Genomic DNA, 23,252 nt, shown 5'->3' on the forward strand with positions numbered 1-23,252 from the left:
CATTATGTCTTTTTTATTTCAATTAACAATTAACTGCATCAACTACGTACTAATTACGGGATCATCATTTTTATGTTAGGTATGTGTCGAATATATACCTTGTTACTAAATAAAGTCGAACAAGAATAAAAATGAGAGACATCTTAATTTCGATTCGTTCAGAGAGTACCATAAACCCCTTACGTACGTTTCACCCCCATTAGCGATCATCGGAGTGGTATATATTGTTACCTATAGTCAGAGGTAATCATATAATATACAGGGTGCGCCAAACCTCTGGTCTTCTTTGATTACGGCTAAACTATGAGATATACAAAAAAATGTTTATAACAAAACTAATGTGTATCAAAGAGGTCTATAATTTAAAATTATTTTCAATTATACAGGGTGAGTCAGAACGACGGTATGAACCAAAGTTGTATTTTTTTAAATGGAACACCCTGTATATTAAATCATTTTTGAATATATTATTTAAAAATATGAAAAATTTGTATAAGGTCTTATAGGCCTAAAGTTAATAATTTTCGAAATATTTACATTTTTATTGAGAAAAATGGTAATATTTATAGGGTTGTGGATTATGTTTCCAAGGAAATAAAAATTTAGGTGATAGGTCAAAGTTTTTAAAATATAGTGTTATTTTTAAATAATTTAATATTTTTTACTTTTAGCCATAAAATATACAGTGTGATCACTATTTGCAAATACAAAATTTTCTCATTTTTTTTAATGGGACACCATGTATATTAGTTTTGCGTTTGGTAGTAAATATTACAACCTTTCTTTTGGTATAAGGTTGTATGTACCTAGCATGTTTCGTTTTGTAGATATTTAAAAAAAACTATAGATTTTACGTTTTTGCGGATTTTTTATTTTAAAATTTTTTTGCAAAAAAAATAATTATAATCTGGTTTTAGAAACATACACTAAAATATAAAATATGAAAATAAAAACGTAATTAAAGATTAAAATAAATCGTATGCTAGTACAATTCAATTGAATTTAATAATTTTAAATTATTTTACAAAAAATATTTTACCATATTAATGAATACATAAATTAGTTACTAAATTAAATAAACAACCAAATTTTAAATCAATCGTAGTAATTCTTCTACCGCAGCAACTTTCCTATACCAAATTAATTGTTAGTTATATTGTATTTACGAGTAAGATCAGTTAATAACTTTTTAATTTACCTACATCTTGAGAACGTATAAAGTATGCTTTGAAACAAATGAACGTTATGGAAGTATATTAAGAAGTAAATAGTATCTATATACCTACTCGTGTCACAAAATCTGGTAATAATTTCTAATGGTTTCGCCCAAAACAAATGTCATATCCAAAAATGTTTCGGTTAAAAAATTAAAATTTAAAATAAAAAAAATTGTTACAAAAATTTCAACTACAAAAGTATTCCCAGTTTTTGTGACACCAGTAAATACTATTTATATTAATAAATAATTTGGATGATACATTTAACATTCATTTGTTTCAAAGCATACTTTATAATAATTTTTATATTCTCAAGATGTATGTAAGTAAATTTAAAAGGTAAATTAAAAGTTTAACTAAATACAATTTAACTAACAATTAATTTGGTACAGGAAAGTTGCTGTAGTAGAAAAATTACTACGGTTGATTTAAAATTTGGTTGTTTATTTAATTTAGTAACTAATTTATGCATTCATTAATATGGTAAAATATTTTTTGTAAAATAATTTAAAGTTATTAAATTCAATTGAATTGTACTAGCATACGATTTATTTTAATCTTTAATTACGTTTTTATCTTCATATTTTATATTTTAGTGCATGTTTCTAAAACCAGATAATAATTATTTTTTTTTTGCAAAAAAATGTTTAAATAAAAAATCCGCAAACACGTAAAATCTATAGTTTTTTTTAAATATCTACAAAACGAAACATGCTAGGTACATAAAACCTTATACCAAAAGAAAGGTTGTAATATTTACTACAAAACGCAAAAGTAATATACAGGGTGTCCCATTTAAAAAAAATGAGACAATTTTGTATTTGCAAATAGTGATCACACTGTATATTTTATGGCTAAAAGTAAAAAATATTAAATTATTTAAAAATAACACTATATTTTAAAAACTTTGACCTATCACCCAAATTTTTATTTCCTTGGAAACATAATCCACAACCCTATAAATATTACCATTTTTCTCAATAAAAATGTAAATATTTCGAAAATTATTAACTTTAGACCTATAAGACCTTATACAAATTTTTCATATTTTTAAATAATATATTCAAAAATGATTTAATATACAGGGTGTTCCATTTAAAAAAATACAACTTTGGTTCATACCGTCGTTCTGACTCACCCTGTATAATTGAAAATAATTTTAAATTATAGACCTCTTTGATACACATTAGTTTTGTTATAAACATTTTTTTGTATATCTCATAGTTTAGCCGTAATCAAAGAAGACCAGAGGTTTGGCGCACCCTGTATACACAAGGGGAAAGTAACGGGTTTATGGCCCTCACTGAACGAATTGAAATATAAAATGTATCTCATTTTTATTTTATATTAGTTTACTCCTATTTGAGCATAGGGACCAAGACTTCGTTGGAATAACCTTGATGAATAGACAGGTAGTGAAGTGCAAATTTTAGACTTCCCGGGTCCTCTTTCATTCATCGTTCATTTGGTTCGCAAATATTAGAAACCACGAATACAGTATTAACCAGAATATGGTCCCAAGAGAAGTGTTTATTTCTCCGGAAATAAAACTGCGAACTTTTTTCAAACAAGAACCTTTAAAATTTTCTAGAAACTGTACAGCTGACTTATTCTGTCTCTCGTCCTTCTTCCTATCGGGATCCACTCTGTTATTGTTTATCCAACGATTTTGGTCGGCTCTTCTGACATGTCCGTACCAGGTTAATCTCTTCTGTTTTATGTAGTCTATTATATCCGAGTTCATTCCCATTCTTTTCTTAATTTCTATGTTATTTATTCTATCCCTTCTGGTTAATCTGCAGCTTCTCCTTAGAAATTCCATCTCTGTTGCTCTTATTTTGTTTTTGGTTTTCTTATTTATTGTCTAATTCTCACACCCATAAGTAAGGATACTTCTTGTTCTAGTGTTATATATTCTGTTTTATAGTATAGTGTTTTTTTATACTGATGTACTTATTCCACAGTGCCGGTTTTAACTTTTGTATGAAGTCTCTTGTTTGTTCTAGTTCTAGTCTATCTTTTATATCTTCTTCAGTTGTTCCTTTGTTTGATATTATAAAACCTAAATACTTGTACTAGTTACTTGTCTGTTCCTTTGATTTGTTTACCTTCATCTATTTCCAACTGTTTTATTTCTGTATTCTTCTGTATTTTTAGGTATTCCATTTTCTTTAGGTTTATTTTCATCTCATTCTTTGTATATTCCTGTTCCAGTTTTCTCATCATAAAACTGATCATCTTCATCTTGTGCGATCACTAGTTAGTCGTCAGCAAAACTTAGGGTATATAGATACTTATTCCTTACTCGTATACCCATTCCTTCAGTTTCTTTTCCATGGTTTCAGGGTTCTTTTCCAGGAATAGTTTAAACAAGAGCGAAACATCTTCTCTAGATAGAACTTCTGGTTTAGTGTTCATTGATATTATCTTCAAATATCTGGTGAACTCATAGTAATCAGCGATGTTAATATTGTTCTCTGCCATTAACGTCTTCTCTTCCGTTGATTATTTGGACCACAAGGTACAGCAGAATAGTTTTCATCCACCAGTTAAAACTTGTCATATTCACCATCATCACAGATTTGTGGTATTTTTCGGTTTTTTGTTGTATTTCAAAAACTTCAAAACTAACATCATTTTCCTAGAATTGATGCGTCTAGATAAATTAACGTGAATTTCCCGATTTTTAAATACATTTATCGAACACAACAATCTGATGACTATGACATTTTGTAGTATGCACCGCAGATATTAATAGATATGTATGCTCTCGGACAATATACGTACAAACCCTAAGTTTAGAGGTTGTCACATTTTTAAATTTCATCCATTTTATTTATTTTCACCAGTGCGTTCAGATCTACTTAATTTTCCCGTTAGATAAATAATACTTATTAATTCGATACAAATTATAAGAATTTATGATAATAAACTACTACATAGGTACATTACGTAAATCGTTCAGCTGGACATAGGGAACATACATTGAGATAATTGTGGCAACTGCGCTAACCTGTATTAGTTGAAGCTTCTGTTCGAGTACGAGTTTTTGGTGCAATAGAGCTGTTAGAACGAATATAATGAGTGAGTTTGGAAGCAAGGCTGTCCATAAATAAATCAAAAACAAAGAATATAATTAATGATTTAATAATTTTACTTTAATGTTTAAAATATTTTTTATTTAGAAACTAATTTCAAAATTAAACAAACTTACTTTAGGCCAAAATTATTTAGCTACTACATTGTCATATTTTGACGTTTATTTGTGTCACCCGAAACGAATTATCACTTTTGAAGTTAATGCCCCTTAATGCTAACAACCATATTGTCATCGAGAGAGCGCAGTTGCCATAATTGTCTCAATGTATATTCCCCATGTCCAGCTGAACAATTTACGTACTGTATATTTAGATACATAAATACATACATTGTATTATATTGAGATAATTGTGGCAACTGAGCTCTCTCGATGACAATTAGGTTGTTAGTATTAAGGGGCATTAAGCTCAAAATTGACAACCCATTTCGACTGATTCAAATAAACGTCAAAATATGAGAATGTAGTAGCTAAATATTTTTGGCCTAAGGGAATGGGAAAACTGGAATTAGTTTTTAAATAAAAAATATTTTTTCTACAACCGTGTTAAAAATGCAATTTTTAGCACTCCATACGAGCGTTAAAAATGCTACTTTAAGGCACTAGTGCTTTAAAATATTTGACACTGCAGTTCGTATTGACCGTATAGGCAATTTTGATGTAATGTCAAAAAAAAAATATAAAAATGGAATGTCAGTCAAGTTCAAGTAAAAGTTTTTGTAGATATTGTCCTGTAATTACGTTTGTAGAAAAAATATTGTATGGTATGCGTGTTAAAAAGTACATTTTAAGGCACTCATGTGAATTGCAGAACTCGCTTCGCTCATTCTGCAAACTTTCACATGTTTAACACTTATATCATAAATAACTATTAAAAATTAAAATAAAATTATTAACTCATTAATCATAAACTTTGTTTTTGATTCATTTTTGGACAGTCTTGCCTCAAAACTCACTCATTGTATTCGTTCTAACAGCTCTATTGTACCAAATACTATGGACTGTAATACATACAACTCTTGACATTTCCCATTACATTTGAGGAAGCAAAAAATAGCGCCATCTAGGAGGTCTACGGTGATAACCAGAGCAATCTAACCTTACATTTATAAAAGTGCTTTATTATTGTTTTTGTATAAGTGTTTGAACTATTTTTATTTTAATTTAATTTAGCAAAATTAGCTTGTTATTCAAAAATGTATAAAATTAAATTTGAATGTTTAAGTCAAATTTTACGTTGTCACAACGTAGTTTTACAGCAAGCCGGCAGTGGCAACGTGCTTCCAGGTTTCTGTGGGAGTTGGATGTATTACAGTCAATAGTATTTGATTGCACCAAAAACTCGTACTCGAACAGAAGCTTTAACTAACACAGGTTAGCGCAGTTGCCAAAATTATCTCAATGTATATTCCCTATGTCCAGCTGAACGATTTACGTACTGTATATAAGAACTGAACAATTTAAATTTAAGCAAAAAGATTACCACCTATTATAGTTTATTCTACAATTCGTCAGTATAAAGTATAGTTCTAATACTAATTTCCAAAGGATAAATTTAAAAGAAAGCAAACAAAACTTCAATATGTAACAGTAATTTATTGTTAAATATATGTACAGTTTATTTACAATATACAAATTGTTTTATTTTTCACCCAATGATGTTAAATCATTTTGCCTACAAATAATAAACATCAGAAGATCAAAAGATTTTGGCATCAGGCCAGAATACTGCTCTGTTTTTTGCGGATTTAATCACTTTTCATTATTCCACATGAATAGGACTTTTCATTCAGTCATTTGTTTCGAGCTTCTGTCATATGTCGTATAATCCGTGCATATTAATATTATACACAGATTATACAACATATGACAGAAGCTCGAAACAAATGACAATCGATGAAAAGCCCTATTGAATTGAAAGACAAATACAGATAATTTTGTAACACTTATGACAGTAGGGAGTTTTTGTGCACACAAATACGTAAACGTAACGCATCTTTTTGACATATACGCTTGCGCAGTAATGGTTGAACTCCCGTATCTAGATACGTATTACCTAAAGTAACGCTCTGATACGTACGTTCAGACGCATACCTATCGAGACGAAAGTTACCGAATGCACAAGCGGATCTTACCCGATTACGGCGATTACCTACCAAATTCACCAAATCAACATTTCATCAGAGTATCAGAGGATTGCCCGTGTATAAACGTTTAAGGTTATATTCATTTAGTCTATTTGAGTAAAATTATTCTATGTTTGTTATGGGAAATTGGAACTTCATAATTTAAAATTTGATTGTTTTTAAGTTGTCTATTAATAAAGCAAAACAAACAAATCTTGTATTTAAGAAATACAGTGATCAATAACTAGATAAACAAATGGTCTAATGTCAGTAAAAATTTCAAATAAATATGAACAAACTATTTACATTATACTGGAATTATTCTGATGTAGGTACAATAATTTACAACTAAAAAGTAGGTATAAACAAAAATAAAAAATTTAAAACTGAGGAAAATAATATTTTTATATTTAAATAGAAGCAATTAAAACCATACAATTTCATCATTCACCTTTACCTTTTTTTTATATTTATATATTAATTGTATCTATATTGTGTAAACATTGTTTTATTTTTTTAATGTCAACGGAATTTAAAAATGACTTTACGTTACGTTAGGCAGTTACAAAAACTACCTATTAACGTTCATCATTCTTACGGTACGTTAGTGCTTTACGTATAGGGAGATACGTTACGTTACGTAGTTACAAAAACTCCCTAGTTAAAGATATCTCAAAATCAACTCAGAAGCAGAGCCGGCCCGAGGGCCGTGCGAGCCGTGCACCCGAACAGGGTGCCAAGGGTTTGCAGCGAATTTCCCCCCTCCCCCAAAAAAATTAAAAAGCGATAAATTATTTAAATTATGTCAATTTTTTAAGCCAATTATTCATTAATTTATGATGAATTAGTAATATTTCAGAAAGCCTTAGTAAGTTTTAATATTATTATAGACAAAGCGGCTGATATACAGTATGGCCCTGTAAGTTGTATCCATATGGAAAACTTTTTTATTATTAATTTTACAAAAAACAAAATTATTTTCACTCATTTCGTAATTCTCCGTTAGAGGACAGTCTAACCACACTCCGCTGCAAATATTTTAATATCTGCAGTTATTTTTCGTTCCGTTATGGTGCAATTCAGTCTTCTTGTAAAGCCTCTTTGACAGGTAGATTCCGAAACAACAGGTGTCGGGGGATGGCAAGAGACTCGAATCGAATCAAAACGAAACGATTATTTTAAATAGACATTTTTTAAAAATGGCTAGCTGTTCTCGCCGGTATTCGAACCCCGGCTTATCTGCATGGAATCCTACCATCTGAGATACTCTGGCCTCTAATTTGCTTAATTTACATGTTAAAAATGTGCAACATTGAGGCGCAAAAATGAGTAATAAAGATTTTGCAGATTAACATACTTATCAAGAGTTGTTGCTGCAGTTTTTAAAACAGGTTACTATCTTTTGTTGTAATCCACCAATATCTGCGAGCAGAAGTTCTGAATTAAATACTGATTCCTTCAGCATGCCTTAAATGTATACATCAGGTGAGTGAGCTATACAGGTGAGTGGGCACTCAAAGTCTGTTCCACGAAAAATTATTCTGTTTTCAAAATGTTATTCGTTCACTGTGGAGTGGTTGCTCTACAATGAAATTTTGCATTCAAATCCACGAAATCGAGTTGTTTGTCCAATGATATAACCGTTAAGGTGAGTGTTTCGTCCGAAAACCAAAAATTTCTTAAGAAATCGGGATCTTCGTACACTAGACTCGACACTCGTTCGCAGTACACTTCTGTTGCACGTTTGTTTGCATGGTTTAGTCTATGTCCAATTTGAATAGTCGACGTGTGATATTTCGCTAAAATTATATGAAAATACGTAGTTGAGTATAGGGCTTTTCATCGATTGTCATTTGTTTCGAGCTTCTGTCATGTGTCACATAATATTAATATATCTACGTCATACGTCTTTGGTTTGTATATGATATATACCAATAACGTATGACGTAGATATATTAATATTATGTGACACACGACAGAAGCTCGAAACAAATGACTGTGAATAAAAAGCCCTATTGATGGTAAGAACTGTTTTAGGCGACCAGAAGAGCCCTTGTACTGACACAATGTACTACCAGTGTTACGAAATTTCTCAACGATTGCTAATAGTAGAGGATCCGATATAAGGTCGATTTGCACAGATCTGTTTAAGGATAAAAATTATTGGATATGTAATTTAGAATATTAGCAATTACAAAAAACAAGGGTTAGTCGATCTAATCTTGTTCTAACTATATTTAATTAATAATAATTAAACAATGACATTTTTTATGAATTTAAAAAAAAATTCGACCCGGGCAGATATTATTTCAGATTTTTTGGATCATTTTATAAACAAAAAAGGTCTTGTAATTTTTCTCTAAAGTTCACCGTTTTCGAGTTATAAACAATTTAAAACTGAAAAAAGAACGAAAGATGACAATTTTCAAGGATCAAAAACACAAGTAAAAAATATGATTTTTGTAATCATCAAGTATATAAATTCAAGTTCAAACCTTTTTCTATCAGGTCCCGATAAGAATTTTGGCCATGTCTTATTATAAAACATATTTTTTTAATTGTTACTGAGGAAGGTTTCTTATGGGCAGACGGGCATTAACAACTAAAAACAATGTTTCAGAATAAAATAAGTTTAAAAGGTTTATCAAGAATTAATAGATTAAGGTTTGAACTTGAACTTAGGTACTTCGTAATTTCAAAAATGATATTGTATACTTATGTTTTTGAGCCTTGAAAATCGTCATCTTTCGCTCTTTTTTCAGTTTTAAATTGTTTATGACTAGAAAACGATCAACTTTAGAGAAAAATTAAAAAACAACCTTTTTTGTTTAGAATGACCTAGAAAATCTGAAATAATGTCTGCCCAGGTCGATTTTTTTAATTCATAAAAAATGTAATTATTTAATTATTAATTAATTATAGTTAGAACAAGATTAGATCGGGCAACCCTTGTTTTTTGTAATTTTTAACATGCTAAATTACATATTCAATAACCAGATCGGTGCAAATCGAAATTATATCGTACAAGGGCGGATCCAGGCCGAGGGCCATGGCCCACTCCCGAGAATTTAAAAAAATATAAATTCAAACACAAGATGTACAAAACGTAAATATACATACCACTTCTGGATTAGGATTGACGAAACGCAGTAACGGAAGCTTCAAGAATGATATAGGATGTTTTGTAAATCAAAATAATAATAATAATTTTACAAAGTGCCAATTGTTAGAACGACCTTGACACCCATCAAAATCGTATCAATTTCTATATTCTGTACACACAAAGAATAAAAAAATGAGGCGTTACTTGGGTCATCAGCATTTAGAACAAAGAAGTTGGTTGGTACTTTCGCACATCTTTCGCCAAACTCATGGGCAAAGATGGAGCTATACAAACCCATGAGAACATCATACCACAAGGAGTGAGCTCAGGTTGGGCTGGATTTTCTACAAAGTTATCGCAACCCGCAAAAGTCAGTCATTAAAAGACAATCATGGAGAGGTCTAAACAGATACAAGAAAATAGAGAAAGACTACGACCAATAGTAGAGTCTATAATGTTCTTAGGTCGACAAAATATTCCTCTAAGAGGCCACTGTGATAATGGCCTTCTGCTTCTGGAAGAAGATGCTGGACCTAGCAATGAGGGGAATTGTTAAGGTTTAAAATCGCATCAGGAGATAAGACTCTTAAACAACACCTATCCACAGCATCTTCCCGAACAACATACATTAGTAGCCCCAGTTAAAATCAATTGATAACATGTAGTGGTGAAGAAATAATTGAACAAATAATGAATCAGGTTCAAAGTGCAAAGTATTACTCTGCCTTATTTGACGAAACGACCGCCGATAAGTTTTGAATGTCTTTATGGCATTCAAAAGTGTGTGAAAAGTGCCTTAAAACTCGCCATTATAACCCTAATTTTGAAAAATTACCCCCAGACCCCCCTTTACCCCTCCCCAAAAAAAGTTCATGGCCCCTCCCGAAAATCGGTTCTGGATCCGCCCTTGATATCGTATCTTAGACTATAACATTTTACATTTTGCCGTATGAGCGGAAATAATACTCTACTATAAACACTTTCTCCTCAGTTGTGAAAACCATTTTCATAACGATTTTAATAATAGAGCACTGTTAATATGACAGTTAATGACACATAAGCCGAATAAAATAAATACGTATTGCGTGCGCAATTTCACAGCCGTTTAAATTTCGATGCTGTTTACTGTGTTTACTTTGGCGAATACCGTATTTCCAATTTTAATCACTTCCTGTTACCATCATATGAACCTTTCTGTCTGACTGTATCATTTTTGCACTTTTTTCTGTTCCCACAATTGCCGAAAGCTGGTATATATCATACTTAGAATACATAACAGAAACTGTCATGTTTGATACTCCACCAGACTTCTTGTTTAGATTATTTTCTTGCATTAAATTGCACATTTCGTAATAAAAATTTGGGAATGTTGGTGGTTGATAGAAGACTATATGCCTTATTCCTTTAATTCTTCTCCGATGGAAAAAGTGGAATCTCTCCGTGTATAAAAGAAAGTGTGCATCACCGTGGAAGAACATATCTCTCGCTCTGGCCACTTTTCCGTCCTAAAAACAATAAGGAACGATAAAAACTAGGATACGCCATCATTATTTTTAAATGTAAATGAATAAAAATATTGAAAACTCGAAGATTTCTTACGTTTGAAATCAATTCAGAAAAATACCAAATCTCTGTTTTCTGTGTATTATAATTTTCAAAGCAAACAGACGATAAATTAACTAACTTGAGGAATCTAAAAATTGCATTCCATAACACGTTCTTATCTAGGCAAAAACAAACTGATTTCTAGTACTCATTTTGCTTGAGTAAACGTACATTACGAAAGGCAGTTAAGGTTTAATTTCGATACAAAGTACCTCCATCCGCTTATACGTATGTCATCCTTATCGAATGCTCTCTGATTGAAACATATAAAAGACCGAGCAATAATAAGGAATTCTAAGCTCAGGTTGGTCAATGCCCTTATGTTTCTAATTGCTCCATACGCAGATAACACATCAGACGAGATTCTAAATTTACCAATAAGGAAACTGTTGGCCTTCGTTGAGGCCACAGGATTTTTTAGTGGTTAATGGAATAAAACAAGATATGGTACAAAGTTCTTACGCAAGTGCCAGAGATTAATGAGTCTCGCCTGAACTAAGAAGAAGAAGAAGACGGACTTTGACAATTCCAGAACCACAGAACACATTCTTTTTATAAACTGAGGGTTATCTGGAAACCATTAATATCGTATACTGTTACAGAAATGAAATAAAATATACACTGCGCGTCAGAGAAAACGGGCACCCCAAAAAATGAGTCATTTTTGATGTCTCGTATCTCCTAAACCTGTTGTCCGATTTAGTATTGTTTTAAATTTGTTATAGCCTTATTCTTTAACAATATCGCCATAATAATATTGTTGCCAAACCTGTAAATTTTCATTGTATACCGGGTGTACTAGTCAAACATTGTTTTTTTTCTCAAAGTTCGCAACACCCTGTGGAATATTCTAGCATTTATAAAATACTGAAATTAAAACCCAACTATAGCCTCAGGTTTTCTTCATATTCCATATTCTGTTTTTTGATTCATTGGCTTATGTTGAATAATACAAAAGTTAGGTACTTTAACAACTAGCCATGTTCTTCATCAGTACATGGTGTTTCTAAATAAGTGCGACAAACTTTAAAGGGTAATTCTGCATTAAAAAATAATGACAGTTTGCTTTAAAATCGTATGTCTGCAAATGCTTCGTTTCCGAGATACGAAATGGAGACCAAATGTAATTTGCATATCTCAACCGGTTTTAGAGCAATAAATAAATGGTCAGTTTGTAAGAAAAAATTCAACATCCCGTATCTAGGAAACGAAACATTTGCGGACATATGTTTATAACACTGCTGAAATGATAGCGATACTTTTTGCTTTAAGACACATATATAGTAACGAACCTTATAGTTGCATAATATTTACAGACAGTAAGAGTGTCGTTGACAGACTAACTTACGTACATAAGTCCCCACAACTAAATCATATAGAACTGGAAATTATGACTCTTTATAATAAAATTGCAAATTTAGGAAAAACATCATTATATCATGGATAAAGGGACACGCGGGCATTAGGGGTAACGAAATAGTAGACATGCTAGCCAAATCCGCCCTAGAAATAAGCGAAGAACCTTCCCTGAACTTATTACCCATTTCGGATATTGATATTATTAGTAAACGACATCAAAAAGAAAACTGGCAAACGTATTATCGAAACACGAGAACTGGAAGTAATTACAAACGAATGCAGCCTGAAATTCCCATAAAAAGATGGTTTCATTCTGTATCAAATCGCCATTTCATAAGAGTTATAAATAGATTGAGATGTAATCACGCTCTTACTCCCCTTCATATGTTCAGTTTGGGTCTCACAGAGTCACCTAACTGTGAGTGTGGAAAAGAAGGTGATCTACTACATATTCTCCTCGAATGTTCCCATCAATCAGTAAATATAAACAAATTTTATGATAATCTTAATATTTTAAAAATTCCTCTTCCCGTCTACCTAAACAATTTGATTTTTTCTGAAGATATTAATACATTAAAAACAATTTACGAACATATCAAAAACTGTAAATATAAATTGTAGCAGTATAATTAACCCTGTATGGTGGTATGACACAATGTTAAAATTTATATAGTTTTTAGGTACAGTTACCGTCACTATTTCAAAACCAATCTTCAACTTAGGCGTATGTACGTGAACTGTAGACTTTCTATTTTAATAGTATCTAGTTAAAATTTCCAAAGAAAGTAGTATATTTTTTATAACTGTACTTAAAGGAGTCCATGTCATAACTTACTTAGTAACTTGTTGTAAAAATTCGTTTTGCATAATAATTTTTGAACTTCGGTAGAAAATAACTATCAGAAACGATTAACTACGCAAAAAGCTTTATTTTAAACAAAATTTCATTGTCCGTACTGCCATAATTTTTAAATTAACTGTACCTAAAGGTAAAAATTATTGTTAAAAGCTGCAATCTGGGGATTTTGTTCATATTACAGCATTAAGTTGGCATTTTTCTAGTGATAAATTAGTTCCGCTGTCACTTAATAGATGAGAAGATGAGTTCACGTGTCATTTAGTAGATGGCAGCAGTGATGTATTAAATGGCGACAGATGCACGTTTGCCGGATTTTAAGAAAATCTGCAAACAATTGAAAACGAGTTTTGTAACCACGGAAATACGATGAATCACTTGGTTTTGTTTAGAAAAGTGGCCCCACCCCCTCTCAGTACACATTTTGGGCCTTGTTCGACTTTCAATCATGATTGTATAACGTCTCAGTGCCTTAACAATACAAATATACATATTTTATGCTTGAAACCGTGACGTTATACAAATGGTTGAAAGTTAAACGAGGCTCAAAATGTCTTTTAAAGTGTTTAAATTAAATTAAATTAATATTTATTGACGGAAAACTCCATTTTACAATTAAAATTAAAAGTCAAAATTAAACATTGAACACAAGTTAACTTACATTACTTACAATTAAACTACGACATCAAAAAATTAAAATCAAATTAAAATAATTCACGTGAAATAGTCCTTTTAAAAGCATTTAGTGTGACTCCCATAAAGTCTATATTTGGAAACTCATTTACACTAGAAACAATTCTATTTAAAGGCATATTTTCTGCATGACGTGTATTGCACGATCTAGCGGATAGCAAGGGACATCTTCTCAAATTCCTAGCTGGAACATAAAAATCTATTCGACCCAGAATGCTAGGTGCAACAATAATACCATTTAACACCTTAAATACGAAATTAAGGTCAAAGTATCGCCTGCGATCTTCTAGACGGTGCAAATGAAACATCTGCATGACCTGACTGGAATTCAATTGCATTCCTCTAGTACCTAATCTATACCGCAGATATCTAACGAATTTATTTTGAATCGATTCAATTCGATATTTGTGATTCTCATAACTTGGACTCCAAATCACTGAACAATACTCTAGTAATGAACGAACATAACTCAAAAACAATCTCACAATTACAAACAAATTATTAAAATCATATGACATTCTGATGACTAACCCTAATGTCCGATTAGCACGCGCAATAATGGCATCATAATGGCCCACGAAACTTAGCTTACTATCCAGCAACACACCTAAATCCTTAATTACCTGAACCCTAGATAAATCCACATCTCCTATCTTGTATTTAAAATCACTGGTGGTCTTATTACGTGAAAAAACAATATATGAGCATTTCGAAGCATTCAATCTAAGATTATTTTCCTGGCACCAATGTACTAAAGAATCCAAGTCTCTCTGCAAACCCTCACAATCAGATTCTGACCTAATGCATTTAAATATCTTCAAGTCGTCTGCAAATATCAGATATTCAGATTTAAAGTTTCTACCAATATCATTTACCAATAACAGAAAAAGCTTAGGACCCAAATGGGAACCCTGCGGAACCCCTGACACGGCTTCAAATCCATTAGAAACACATCCTGCTGATCTTACTTGCAATGTTCTTTCTTGCAAATACCAAGTAAACCAAGCTAATAAAGAACCAGTGATACCAAAGTTTCTCAGCTTTGTAATTAAGACATTATGATCTAGTAGGTCAAAGGCCTTACTGAAATCGGTGTATATAGAGTGCACCTCGTAACCCTCATCGATTGCTGTACCTATACTATCGATATACAAAAAGAGGTTAGTGAGAGTAGAACGTCCGCCTACAAATCCATGTTGGTTGTCCGTAATAATGTTCCTAAAACAATTATCCAAACTTGACAAAACCATTTTTTCAAATACTTTAGATAAGGCTGACTGAGTACAAACTGGCCGATAATTTTTGATATCACTATGATCTCCTGCCTTGAAAATAGGACACACAAAGGAATGTTTACATCTGTTCGGGAAAATTCCCGTCTGGAGAGATTTATTAAGAACATATACTAATGGTTCACACAAGGACACTGCACTTTCTCTTAGGAACAAATTCGGTATCAAATCAGGGCCAGCCCCTTTATTGACATTTAATGACAACAACACATTCAGTAAATTGTCAAAAGTGACTTCGAGGTTACTAATTTCCACCTCCAGCTGTTGTGAGAAAATTTCATTACTCTCCAGGTTATCCAGAGATTTACCATTAAAAGTGCTGTATACAGTACCAAAATGTTTCGCAAACAACTCTGTTATTTTTTGTTTGTCATTCTCACTTTCCTCACCTAGAAACATAGAGCCAGGGAGAGCACCATGTCCGTTGGTTTTATTTTTGATGAACTTCCAAAATTCACCAGCGTTCTCATTTATTCTCACTTCCATCTTTGAAACGTAAGCATTGTAAGACTGCTCAGTGAGTGATGAGCATTCATCTCTCAAATTTTTAAATTCAATATAGTGGTGATACTTATTTGAAGTTTTATATTTTTTATGCGCAATCTTTTTGGCAATGACTTTACTCTTAAGTTCAGATGAGAACCAAACAGGAAAATTCGATCTTTTTACAGATATCTTTGGTACAAAAAGTTCAATTGCGTTCCAAATAATGGATTAAAAAGCATCTAAAATGTCATTTACATCCTCTAAACAGTACAACTCAATCCAATTGATCTGAAGCAAATAATTATTCAAGGCACCATAATCCGCCTTGTGAAAGTTATAATAAATATTAGTTTCCAAACTGATATATTGATTATCAAATAATATTAATGCTTCAAGTGAGGGATGATACCTGTCACACGTCATTAAAGCTTCCGCTTTTTTTAGATTTAAATAAGTATCAGAGAAACACAGATCAAGAATTGAGTCATACTGGTTTTTAAAATAATTATATTGACCTAATCCTAAAAAATTGAACTCGTCACAAAACAAAATTTCAGTATCATTACTTATATTTTTAGCAGTCGTCTCACCGTCCCATATCAGATTTGGTAGATTATAATCCCCAAATAACACTAGTTTAGAATCTTTATATATATATATATATATATATATATATATATATATATATATATATATATACAATAGCACTAAAGGCCTTAGAGGCCCATGGCTTGAAAAGTTTGTTTTTTTCTTTCTTCATTTTCACGTTTCTTTATGTGCTGAGCTCTTCTCTGGCTTGATATGTGATTTTCCTCCATTCCTTCCTGTCACTCATTTTTCTTTTTTGGCCCTCTAGCCCCATTCTTTCCAAATCTTTTTCGACGTCTTGCTTCCATCTATTTTTCGGCCTTCCTCTTCTCTTTCTTGAAGTTATAGTGTAGTTTAGTACCTTTTTTGGAGTCCTCGTGTTTGGCATCCTTTCAATGTGACCTCGCCATCTAAGTCTCTGAGCCTTTATCACTCCTATTATATTAGGTTGGTTGTATAATTGCTTTAACTCATCATTTGATCTTCTTATCCATAAACCGTCCCTTATTTTTCCTCCATATATCTTCCTTAGTATTTTCCTTTCCCAGATCTCCAGTAAATTTTGTTCATTTTTTGTCATTGTCCATGTCTCACTGCAGTATGTTACTATTGGCTGTATAGTTGTTTTGTATAGCTGTACTTTTGCCCTTCTTGATAGAAACTTGCTTTTCAACATTACATTAAGCGCATGTACACTTCTATTGCCTGCCATTATTCTAGCTTGTATTTCTTCTTTAATGATAGGTTTACGTGATATTATTGCCCCTAGGTATGTAAATCTTTCTACCATTTCGAATTCGTATGATGTTCCTTCTTCTACTTCTACTTTAAACTTTTGACCATTCCTAAACTGACCATCTGTCCACTCCATACATTTTGTTTTAGTTGAATTTATATATAGTCCCATTTTCTTCGCTGCTTTTACTATTCTCTGTACCATCTCCTGTAGCTCTTTTTTTCCTCTTGCCAGTAACACCACATCATCCGCAAACGCCAAAACTTGGTGTCTTCTTTGATATATGAGTCCTTCTCTATTGATTTTTGCTTCTCGCATTATTTTTTCTAGGCATAAGTTGAAGAGTAAAGATGACAGAGGATCGCCCTGTCTTAATCCTTCGTTTACTATAAATTTTTCTGATGATTGATTGTTTATTTTGACTCTGTTTTCTGTATTCTTCAGAGTGAGATGTATCATGTTACGTAGCTTTCTGCTAACTCCCAATTCCTCAAGCGCCTCTTTTAATTTCTTCCTCTTTATTCTATCGTATGCTTGTTGGAAGTCGATGAATAGTGCTATCGTTGGTAGGTTGTGTTCATAGCTTTCTGCTTGTAATTCTCTGATTACGAATACTTGGTCCGTTGTGCTTCTCCCTCTTCTAAATCCGCACTGATATTCGCCTATTATATTTTCAGCTTCTTTTTCAAGTTTGTCTTTTATTGATTTTCCTAGGATTTTGTATACGGTATTTAATAAAGCTATTCCTCTGTAATTACTGCATTCTGTTTTGTCGCCTTTTTTATGTAATGGGCAGATAATTGCTTCCTTCCAGTCCTCTGGTATTCGTTCTTTTAACCATATATCTTTTATGATTTTGTGTATCCAATCATTCAGCAATTTTCCACCATATTTCATCATCTCTGCTGTTATGTTATCGCTTCCAGGGCATTTGTTGTTTTTAAGATTTCTAATTATTTCCTCGATTTGTTCTTTGCTCGGTGGATTATCTTCTATGTCTTCTAACTGTTCATTTTCTGTCTCTGCTTCTATGGATTCATTTTGGTTTGGCTTATTCTTGCCATTTAGTAATTCGTCAAAATACTCTTTCCATCTCTCTACTATTTCTGCTTCGCGGCTTATATTATCTCCAGCTTTGTTTTTAACGAATATGGGTTTTTGCTGGTATCCTCTTTTCTCGTTTCTGGCACCTTGATACAGGTTTTTTATTTCTTTATTTCTGTAGTTCTCTTCTATTTCTTTTAGCTTATTATCTAAGTGTTTTCTCTTCTTTTCTCTCAACAACCTCTTTACTTTTTGTCTTTGTTCTATATATCTATCATGCGTCTCTGTTGTTTCTTTCTTGATCATTTCCATCCTTAATGATTGTCTTAGTTCTATTTCTTTTTGGCACTCTATGTCGAACCACTCCTTCCTCTTTTTAATCTCTTGTTTATTACATTCTTTTGCTGCTTTGTTCATTACTTGCTTTATGATTTTCCAGTTGTTCTCCGTTTGTTCTTCTATTTGTATCTTTTTTAGTTCCCTTTCCATTGTTTCTCTGTATGTTTCTTGCTCTTTTTTTGTTGCAAACCGAATTGGTTTATTTATACATTTCTTTTCTTTTATTTTGTTTTTGTTTTCAGGTATCAGTTGCTTCATTTTGATACCCACCATGTAATGGTCGGAGTCGGCATCTGGTCCTCTGTATGTTCTAATCTTCTTTATACATTGCTGCTCTTCTTTTTCGATCAGCACGTGATCTATTTGGTTTTTGGTCTTTCTATCTGGCGATATCCATGTTTCCTTGTGTATTTCTTTTCTTTCGAAATATGTGCTCATTATGATCATATTTTTTTCTCTTGCAAAATCTATGAGGAACTGTCCGTTTTCATTAGTTTCATTGTGTTTACTATGTTTTCCTATTGTCGGTCTAAATACTTCTTCCTTCCCTATTTTGGCATTTGCGTCGCCTAAAATAATTTTCATGTCGTATCTGGGTATACTTTCGATTGTTCTATTTAGTTCACTGTAAAAAGATTCTTTGACATCATTATCTTTTTCTTCAGATGGTGCGTGAATATTTATGAGAGTGATTTTTTTGGTATTTTCCCTTGATCCTGATACTACATATTCGATCTGATATTGGTTTGAATTCTACTATTGCTTCCTTTAGTTCTTTTCGTAGCATAAAACCTGTGCCTAGTGTTCTATTCTTTCCGCCGCTATTAAAAAACACTGTATCTTCTATTTCTAATATATCATTTCCCAGCTGTTTCGTCTCCTGCAAGGCTACTATGTCAAATTGGAACTTTTCGATTTCTCTCGCTAGATGTTTAAGTTTACCTTCTCTATATGTGCCTCTTACATTCCATGTTCCTAAAAGTAAGTGTTCTTTTCGACATGTTCTCTTGTGTTTTTGTCCGGTTTTCATTTTTTTTCTCTTTTGTCCTTTTTTTGAATTATCGTTATCCTTTTTCTGTACTTGTGTCGTCATCGTTATTCCCATGGTACAATTGTCTGCTAGTTTTTTGATGTTGTTTTGATCATTTTTCCTTCTTTGTCATTCCACTTCCATTCGTTGTTGTTTACCCATATTTTTTTTACTCCAATCTTGACTTCATTTCCTTTGTTTCTTTCTTCCTGAGCAATGTTTCTAATTGTTTTCTGTATTTCTCGTTCTCTTATGGTTGCATCTTCGTTAATATATACCTTCAGCCCTCTTATTTCTTTTGACTTATACTTTTTTTCCATTATTTTTCTTTTTTCTTCCTGGTTTTCTAATTCAATGAGGCATGTTTTTTCTCCTAGCTTGTGAGCATTCCTTATTTTAACCTCTACTCCTAAGTGTTGTTTGATGAAATTGTTAGTTGTTTCTTTTAACCCTGCTTGTTCATATGTGTCTATCCTTAGACCGTTCATGACTACGTTATTTATTCGTCGGTGTTTTTCCATAACTTCCATGTGGTTTGTTATTTCTCTGAGTTCCTCCTTGATTTCTATATTCTCTTGTTTTAGTTCCGCATTTTCTTTTCTCAGCGCTCTGTTTTCTATAATGAGCTTTTCTATTGCTTCCTTGCTTTCTTTTTGATTTCTTTTTATTTCCTTAATGTCATCGGTGAGGTGGCTCATCATTATTAATAATTGATCAATTTTTGTTTTTTCATTTCTTTTCGCTTGATTTTTTGTTGGTGTTCTCGAGAACTTTTTGCTCTTTCTAAAAATATCATCTTCCTCGTTATTCATATATCTGTCCTTCCTTTTTGACCCTCCTTCTGACTGTGTGTCATCACTGTCTAAAGTTTCCAGATACCTTTCCATTTTCCGGCGCCAAACACTGTCTTCCACCTCAAAAGTGCAGAGAAGACAGCGTTTACCGTATTTATTTTGTATATTTATTATCGGTTGTTATTTTCTGTGGTTACCTGGAAAATCTACTCACAACGGCAACGTCGCAATTTCATCGGCCAGAGTTTCGTGTCTACGTTTTGTTATTAAACAGGCTTAACAATTTTAGCGATCTTACTTTTTGTATGTCCTTGGTTCTATTTTGATGTTATTTCACCGATTTTAATGTTTTTAATTATCACTAACCTTAACTTAATGTCTTATATTGTTCACTGGATACTTTTAATAACTTATTTCCCGTTACAACTCTCAAAAATTGAGTTTATTGCAGACGGTAAATACAATATTTGTTTTCGTTTTGACTGCCGTGTTGCCAATCTTTATACTTATTCATAATTAGTTTTACAGTATCAATGTGATTGGAATAAACATCCAATCTAGATCTGGGCGGAATGTAGACACAGCCAAAAACATATTTAATGCAATTAATAGTAATTCCAGCAAAAACCTGTTCTACATTTGAACTGGCAATTTCCACTAGACAAGAACTGATATCACTTCTAACTGCAATTAACACTCCACCTCCTCTTGATTTCTCGCTGGAAATATGATCACGGTCCCGACGGTATACGGTATATAAATCACAGAAAACTTCATTACTTTTAATTTCAGGACCAAGCCAACTCTCAGTTAGGAAAATAACGTCATATGTTGCTGAACAGGATGTCAAATATATGTCCTTTAGCTTCGTACGCAGACCACGCACATTTTGGTAGTAAAGTGATAGACTATTCATACTTATGTTCGCATTTGGGAGTTTTTTGGATTCTGGTGGTTTTGTTCTTTTACCTTTGAAATAAACGGGTTACCATTCTTGTATCGTATTGCCAAGTTTGATTCACCATTTCTTCTACGCCTATCAAGTTCTTCATATAAATTCTTGAGATGATTTCGTTGCATTTGAGTAAGATCTGATTTAATCAATATGCTCGATGGCTTCAACTTATGCTTGTTTTTAAGACATGCAATCACTGTGGTATTATTTTGAAAAATTACCTTAAGTGGTCTTGGCCTGTCACTACTGCTATTTCCACGTCCTACCCTCAAAACCTTAAACTCAGTTGCTCCAACCTCCAGTTTCGTTAGTACTTCTCGAATATTTGCCTTGTCATGATCTATTCTCTCATTAGTAACCTTAGATTGGCTCTCATCAACATTATAGATTAGTATATTTTTAGATCGACTACTTCTATCTTCTAATTCCAGGAACATATCTTGCTCATCTTTGATAATAGATACACTTTGATTTCTTATCTCTTCACTTCCATTTCCACACATGGTTTCAATTTTTTCTTGTAACCCTTCAAGTTTCTTTTCTAAAGTTTCAACTTTCGCCTCATTAGATTTTACAGACGCTTTAATTGTATCTATTGTTGCCTGCACTTCAGTCCTCTGATTTAACAATAGGTTAATTATGTGAACAATAACTACTAGTACATCTTTATTGGTAGTGGTACTTTTCTTTAATAAATTATTTATTTCATCCTTGATTGCAGTTTCACTCTCTACAGCATCCACAGTATTGCACAGTAGACTTGAAAAATCAGCATTGGGCACCTGTTTTCCATTGTCAGCACTTTCTTTTCATACCGAATTTTTCCGGCTATTTGAAGCAGAATTCAAAGATAATCTTTTCACCACCGTCTCTTTGCATACTTTACATTCCCAGTTATGCGATTTAGTTTTGCGAAAGTCAGCACAGATTTTTTCATATTCACTTTTAGTCAAACCCGTGCATCCCTTATGGACCCATGAGCAACAAGTGATACACTCAATGGAAATTTGCTTTGGTTTAACCTCCCGGTCACAATAAAAACAAATGCACACACTTGCCATCTTCCAAATATAATGTCTTATTATCTTAATAATCAGTCACCTCAACTCCTGGCCTAATTCTAATTATCTTCAAATAAATTGGTAATGACACAAAAAAGTCAGATCAGTTTTTAGTCAGTTGTTATCAGTCTTCCTTAATTACTATCAATTTAATACTTGCTTAATATTTACAATATTGATGTCAAATCTTATTATATTTTTGAGCTCAACCTTTCATAAGAAAGTCCTGGAATTTTCCTTTTGATAGGTCTAAGTTTCTCCTCGAAGTTTAATGTATTTCACAATAAAATCACGTATTTTCTGGAGCCCATGTGCACATGTTTACAATCACACTAATTACTAATTATAATCCCCTACTGGGGGATTATACTAGTTTTGACATAATACATAGATAACCTAAGCTCTAGTATGTTATGTGGGGCGTATCTAAATACAATTTAAGTTTTATTCACTTTCTGGCAAATTTTATTTTTATAATAACGCAAATAATGCATTGTTCGGATACAATTAGCTTTTTGTAAAGACGATGACATCGACATTTTTACACACATTACACATGCCAATGGCCATTAGTATTTGTTGAGGCATTATCCTAATAAAAAAATTGTAGACAAACAATATTGTATAATCATTGATTAATTTATGTCAAAAATTTCCGTAAGTGAAAAAAAAATATTGAAATTTACTGGAGTAATAATTAGATAAACCGATATGCAGACGATACAGTTGTGGTTGCTAGCAGTATTGATGAACTTCAGCATCTTATGGACAGGGTACCTACAAAGAGCGAGTGAAAAAAGAGAATTTAACCTTCAACATAAATAAAACAAAAATAAACACTAGTGAGCAAAACTCAAAAACATGCCAGACA

The 23,252-nt window shown here is 32.2% G+C and overlaps 1 protein-coding gene across 1 annotated transcript in view; it reads right to left on the reverse strand.

The window, feature by feature from the left end:
* Window positions 1-5,890: 5,890 nt before the first annotated feature.
* Window positions 5,891-23,252, reverse strand: part of LOC126883245 (U3 small nucleolar RNA-associated protein 25 homolog) — a 65,106-nt gene continuing 47,744 nt past the window's right edge. Inside the window, exon 6 of the mRNA XM_050648537.1 lies at window positions 5,891-11,048. Coding sequence (XP_050504494.1) covers window positions 10,704-11,048 — 345 coding nt within the window. The 3' untranslated portion in view covers window positions 5,891-10,703. The remainder of the gene's footprint in view (window positions 11,049-23,252) is intronic.

This window comes from Diabrotica virgifera, chromosome 4 (assembly GCF_917563875.1).
Source record: "Diabrotica virgifera virgifera chromosome 4, PGI_DIABVI_V3a".
In the NCBI taxonomy this organism is placed as follows: domain Eukaryota; kingdom Metazoa; phylum Arthropoda; class Insecta; order Coleoptera; family Chrysomelidae; genus Diabrotica; species Diabrotica virgifera.